The sequence below is a fragment of the Biomphalaria glabrata genome, unplaced genomic scaffold (assembly GCF_947242115.1).
Source record: "Biomphalaria glabrata unplaced genomic scaffold, xgBioGlab47.1 scaffold_49, whole genome shotgun sequence".
NCBI lineage: Eukaryota > Metazoa > Mollusca > Gastropoda > Planorbidae > Biomphalaria > Biomphalaria glabrata.
The window spans coordinates 45,865-52,741 of NW_026602929.1; the positions used below are offsets into that span (position 1 = coordinate 45,865).

Sequence of the window (6,877 nt, forward strand, 5' to 3'; positions counted from 1 at the left end):
TATGTTGGCAAGCATTGTATGCCAAACATTTCTATTTCACATATCAGCTCTATGAATATAAAATACTGAGATATAGATGTATGGTTAAATAGTTAACATTATTTTTATAATATTTACATGTTTATTCTTGTGATTATTAATGCCCAACGGAAGAAAACACTGAGGGTGCACGCAGAAAACGGATCAAAAGCATCTCTCTCTTTGCTTTAAGTGGCCCCTTGAAAACAGTAGGATACTATTCTGTGGATCAAGTCCTTATATAAAGTCATTGTTTCACCATACTCTAGTGTAGAAACAAAATGGCGAGATTATTTCTACTCTTTATTCTCTGTGTGTTTGTAGTCTCATTGGCAGGTTCAGGTAAAATATATCAAACTGAGTCTAAATCATTTTATTCAAGTAAATGTTTATATCTTTACCTAATACCTCGTGCGTTAAATGTATTTAAGGACTTTACTATTTTAGAAAGATTTGAATATGTTAGAATGATTGGACTATGTTAGAAAGATTTACTAGGTTAGAATGATTTTACTAAGTTAGAAAGATTTAACTTTGTTAGAAAGATTTGATTATGTTAGAAATATTTGACTGTGTTAGAAAGATTTAACTGTGTTAGAAATATTTGACTATGTTTGTAAGATTTGACTATGATAAGAAAGATTTGACTGTGTTAGAAAGATTTGACTTTGCTAGAAAGAATTGATTATGTTAGAATGATTTGACTTTGTTTTGAAAGATTTGACTATATTAGATTGTTTATGTCATTAACTTTGACTCATTAGCTGTAATTAAATATATTCTCTACACTCCAACTTTATATTTTTAACTATTAACTTCCTCTTTTCATCATATATGCATAGGTATTTGACTTTGTGTTGGTATACGCAAAGACCATTTCACACAAATAATAAAGCCCCGCTGTAGTGAGCCGATGAAGGCAGTGTACTGGTACTAGGCTGCACTAGCGGATCCAGAACTTTGGAGTGGGGGGGGGGCGATTTTTTTCCAAACCCTAACCCTAACGCCCAGTAAACCCTAAACCTTTAACATAAACGTGCGTACAGCACACACACACACACACACACACACACATATATATATATATATATATATATATATATATATATATATATATATATATATATATATATATAAAAGAATAAATAAGCAGTATTTCTCAGTATTTTCATGCATTCTTCACTGCAGAAACGCATTCTCCTGACATCTACAGCTCTTTATCCATCAGTGGAGTTCGGGGGGAAGCCCCGACGCCAAAAAGCGTTTTCTTGCATTTTTCACTGCAGAAACGCCTGCTCCTGACATCTACAGCACACAATTCATCAGTGAGTTTCGGGGCGTAGCCCCGACGCATAAAGCGTTTTCATGCATACTTCACTGAAGAAACGCATTCTCCTGACATCTACAGCTTATTATTAATCAGTGGAGTTCGGGGCGAAGCCTCGACGCCAAAAAGCGTTTTCTTGCATTTTTCACTGCAGAAACGCCTGCTTCTGACATCTACAGCTCTTTATCAATCAGTGGATTTCGGGGCGAAGCCCCGACGCCAAAAGCGTTTTCTTGCATTTTTCACTGCAGAAACGCCTGCTCCTGACAACTACAGATCAATATTAATCAGTGATTTTCGGGGCGTAGCCCCGACGTCAAAAGCGTTTTCTTGCATTTTTCACTGCAGAAACGCCTGCTCCTGACAACTACAGCTCACTATTCATCAGTGATTTTCGGGGCGTAGCCCCGACGAATAAAACATTTTCATGCATTTTTCACTGAAGAAACACATTCTCCTGACATCTACAGCTCATTATTAATCAGTGTAGTTCCGGGCGAAGCCCCGACGCCAAAAGCGTTTTCTTGCATTTTTCACTGCAGAAACGCCTGCTCCTGACAACTACAGATCAATATTCATCAGTGATTTTCGGGGCGTAGCCCCGACGCATAAAACATTTTCATGCATTCTTCACTGAAGAAACACATTCTCCTGACATCTACAGCTCATTATTAATCAGTGTAGTTCCGGGCGAAGCCCCGACGCCAAAAGCGTTTTCTTGCATTTTTCACTGCAGAAACGCCTGCTCCTGACAACTACAGATCAATATTCATCAGTGATTTTCGGGGCGTAGCCCCGACGCATAAAACATTTTCATGCATTCTTCACTGAAGAAACACATTCTCCTGACATCTACAGCTCATTATTAATCAGTGTAGTTCCGGGCGAAGCCCCGACTCTAAAAGCGTTTTCTTGCATTCTTCGCTGAAGAAACGCATTCTCCTTACCTAAAGCTCATTATTCATTCTATTAAAAAATAACCTTTTGAATAATATTGTACTTGAAAAATATTCTAATTTGAATGTATACGCCCTTAATACATTGCAAATAAATCCGATTTGTTCCTTGAAAAGATCAGATACCCCACATATTTAGATTAAGGCTTTGAGGATCGCCGCCGAAAAAAAAAATCGATAAATAATATTCAATAAAATTCAAGCATAAATTGTGAGTTATTGTCCCAAATTTAACTAGAAAAATATTAGATTGAGTAGAGGTTGCAAAAAAGGCTACTCATCTCAATCGTGACTCTTATACTGAAAATTTTTTTTTGAATTCTAACTTTTCCAAAGCAAAGTCTTTCTTAAAATAATTATGATAAATTCATGTAAAATTACATAAACTCTGTCTGGAAATGGGAGGGGCGGTAGAATGAAAACGATTTATCCTCGCTCCTTTTTATAATTTCTGCTAATGATTGCATTTGGCATTAAAGAATAAGGGTGGGGCCACTCGATACGAGAATTTAATTTATAGCATATATAAATTATATTAGTGGCTGATTTTTTTTTTTACATTTTGTAATTTCTTAACTATAATACAAAAAGAAAAATTATTGCTTCGTCCGATGAGGGAAAGGAGATGGCATGTATCGCCCCTCCCACCTTTTTCCTTTTATATTTACTAATCATAAAATTTGAGATTAGAGTGTGGTGCGACATAATATACAAATGGTTTCACATATCAATTATATAGAAATTCAACTATTTTTGTTCACAAACTATGATTCCTCCATAAAAATATGACCGCCCCCCCCACTCAGAGGGCTAGAGCGGGGAGGGCAGTACATGCAATCGCCCCCCCCCCCTTACCCCACCGAATCGGCCAAGATACCTGAAGGAGAGCGACATAATATCAAATTTATATATCATTGCAACTAATCTTGCTCACAAACTATGATTTCTCCATAAAAGTAGGACCGCCCCACCCCCACTCAAAGGGTTTAGATGGGAAGGGCAGTAGAGGTTTCGCCCCCCCCCCCCACACACCAATCGGACAACAGGGGAACGACATAATATAAAGATCGGTTAAAATATCAATAACAAGTTTTAATCATATAGATATTTAATTGATTCTTTTGGCAAGCTGTGATTTCTACAAATAAATTGGACCGCCCCCCCCCCACTCAAAAGTTTATGGTTGGGGGGGGGGCGGATTGATGCTATCGCCCCCTCCCGACCCCACCTAATCGGCCAACATACTAGAGGGGGGGGCGAAATAATCTAAAAATAGTTTGAAATATAAATAATTAGTATATATTATTAACATAAGTAATAAATTCGTATACAAATTGTGTGACTTCTATACTAAAATTCGTCCGCCCCCCCCCCTTCGGGGGGGTCGGTCGAGTGGGGGGGGGGGCGATCGCCCCTACCGCCCCCCCCCTGGATCCGCCAGTGCTAGGCTGTCAGTCTCCTTTGATTTGACAACTATCACGTGTTGGAAAGGTCGCAAGCTTATGTCCATAGTTCTTAGCGAGTTCAAGGGATGAAGGTTTAACAGAAGCGTCTCTTTCATCTCAAAAGCATTGTTAAGATCAACTCAATTACTTTTCGGCCTCACCTCTCATAAAGCAAATTATTTGGCTGCATATGGGAAAAGTCAAACGAAGGGGAAGTTATTTAAAGCCCCCCCCCCCAAAAAAAAAAAAAAAAAAAGCCGTACAAGTGAATAAAAAGTGTGCTGTTTTCTTCATTTGTTTAGCACTGCCGTACATGGTGTTGGTTATGTTGGGATGGAGTGGTAGTAGGGTCTGCCTAAGGTGGACTAGGAAGGGGCATTGAAAAAGGAATGTGCATACTCAGGCAAAGCGTTATGTCATGTGTTTGGAGGTCAAATATCAAATCTGCTATTCACTGCACTTTATTAACGAAGCCTGCCGATTGGTAAAATACAATATCTATATGTGAATTTTTATTTTGGTGTGGAAGTTGGGTTGAACCGAGACCATTCATTAAAGAAGGCCTCAATTCTGACCTGCAACGTCGCAACAAGTGGGCAGCTCGTTACACGTCTTACAGGCCTGTGTCGTGTCAACTAGATGTTGTGTCTCGGGATTATAACACCTGCCGATTTCTAAGGTTTTATTATTTAAATTTGTTTCTCAAACTTGTATGTGTGACTTCCCCCAAAGCTTTCGTTCGAAAATTTTCTGCTTGGTGGAGTCACTAATAAAAGTTTGAGAAACATATTTGAATAACAAAAGCTTAGAAATCGGCAGGTGTTATAAACTCGAGGCACATCAAATTGTTTAAGGTTCATGGTTCGTGCAGTTCATAAAAATGACAAAAACAGTCAAAATTTAATTGGAAACATTTTTGTTTCGTCTTTAGATTAAGTTCCTCTAAAACTTTTGAATTCTTTAAGCCTGAGGGTTAGCCATGGCACACATCAGCTGATTTTCGGTTATAGAAAACGGTGACATTATCGTCATTCTGGTAATCAAATACTCGGCAGACATATTTTTTATTCTTATTAATATTTTTTTATTTTTTTTATTTTTTAGAACTTGTCATTGATGTCCAACCAAACGTCATATCGCCAGAGATAACACCCCAACTTGTGATTAACTGTTCTATAACCAACAACGAAGTCCAACAACTAGACCTGATCAAATCTCTAACTCTTTCTCGTTATAATGAAACTATCAGAGAGTTTGATGATCTCATAGCTTTGGATTCCTTGACACTAAATCTAAAACAATTTGTGAGATTTAAATATTCACAAATCAGTTTTGGAAACCTGTATATAACTTTAACTCTACCTAACCCAACTCAGTTTGATGCCAGAATATACAAATGTAATGCCACTGGAGCTAATTCCGATGGGACGAATATTTCTTTGTTTGCTAAGAAGGCAGTAGAATATGAAACAAACTCGACCGCTTTAATTGAAGAGATTCGACGTATCAAGAAAGACGAAAACTATTGCTCTTTCAAGAAAGATGATCTCGCAGACATCAAGCAAAGTAAGTTAGAAATATGGGCAGCGGTTTATTTATACATTTGATCTAGGAGAGGGTAAGTACCTTTACAAGATCTACTTTGGCAACACAATTTCTTTTTATACTATTTTCTTTAAATATTTATTTCCTTCTCTTCATTAGTATTGGCTATTAGTAGAACTACTAAAGCTAGGTTCTTCTAGTAGCTATTTAGAATTCTACTTTGTAGAAAAATATATAACCCAAATATATCAAGATTAAAATGAATCTGTTAAACTCTAATTTGAGTGGATTACTTTTTTCATAAAGATAATTAAAAAAAAGACCCTTGTGATGAGTCAGAATCACAGCAAGCATTGAAATAGATTGTCCTTAAGACAAATTCTATTATTAAAGAAAACCTTTTCAATCCTTAGCCCAAAACATGTTTTATAATGCCTATTGACGTATACACAAGTAACATTCAACAGGTTTGGCTTTATCTTTTAATTGGCAAGCATAGATGTTAAGCCTGACAGAAGGTAAAAATGTCATAAATTGGCGACTAATCAAAAGAATATTTCTTACATAGTGTTTTACAATGAGGCTAAGCTGTTAAGAGCTCGGTTTCCAAACCTGGAGCCCTGGGTTCGAATCTCGATGAAGGCTAGGATTTTGAATTTCCGAATATTTAGGGTGTCCCTGAGTCCACCCAACTCTAAAGGGTACCTGACTTTAGTTGTGGGAAAGTTAAGTCGGTTGGTCGTTGTGCTGACCACATGACACCCTGATCGTTAACCGTTAGTCATAGTAACAGATGACATCAGCCCCATGGATCGCAAGATCGGAAAGGGAAAATTGAATTTACTTTTTAGCCTTTAGCTAGCAGCTAATAGAACGAACCCATAAATGTCATACTTAAAAAAATGTCTTTGTAAATGTCAGGTTAAACAAATGTCACTATTCAGTTTTTTATGTCATTGTCGACTTTAATCGATGCATGCAGAAGTAGAATTCTTAGAGTGTCGAGAGAACCAAATTTAAGATTATACACACCCACACCTAAGATAAAATTTGGCACAGTTATTTCTTTTACCTGACAACAGAATAATAAAAAAATTCATCAATTAGTTAATTAACTATAAAAGTGTTTAGACAGAAAAAAAGTACTCTCATCAAGACAATGGAAAAATGTAAATCTTCAAACTCCAAGACATTGAAATAATGTTTTATTTTAAATTGTTTTTTTCAGGATCGAGAGTTTATTTCTCTGGAAGTTCTGATATCATTAAAGAACGGATTGAGCCTTTGACATTAAAATGTACATTTCAGGTAAAATAACAGTTGTTTTTTTTAAATTACCTTTCTATTACCGAGGTTAATGAAAATACTATATGCGTCACTTATTAGTACTTAATTCTTTGCAGTACAGAATATAAAATCGTGTAGCGCCTATTTACCTCCACACCCACCCATTCATCCCCACACAAATTCCTACCTACAATTTCTGGTCATTCTTCGCCTTCTCAATTAAACCTCGAAAAGTTCTACAATGTTTTATAGCATTTTGTTTTTCATTTTGAACATCTGTGATGATCTCACTTGCCGGG

At 36.7% G+C, this 6,877-nt stretch overlaps 1 protein-coding gene across 1 annotated transcript; it reads left to right on the forward strand.

The window, feature by feature from the left end:
- The first annotated feature begins 200 nt into the window (after positions 1-200).
- Positions 201-6,623, forward strand: LOC129924152 (uncharacterized). The gene is made up of 3 exons (XM_056017981.1): positions 201-360; positions 4,851-5,312; positions 6,520-6,623. Exons 1-3 carry the CDS (start codon positions 300-302, stop codon positions 6,606-6,608), a joined length of 612 nt encoding a protein of 203 aa, XP_055873956.1. The 5' UTR covers positions 201-299; the 3' UTR covers positions 6,609-6,623.
- Positions 6,624-6,877: the final 254 nt, after the last annotated feature.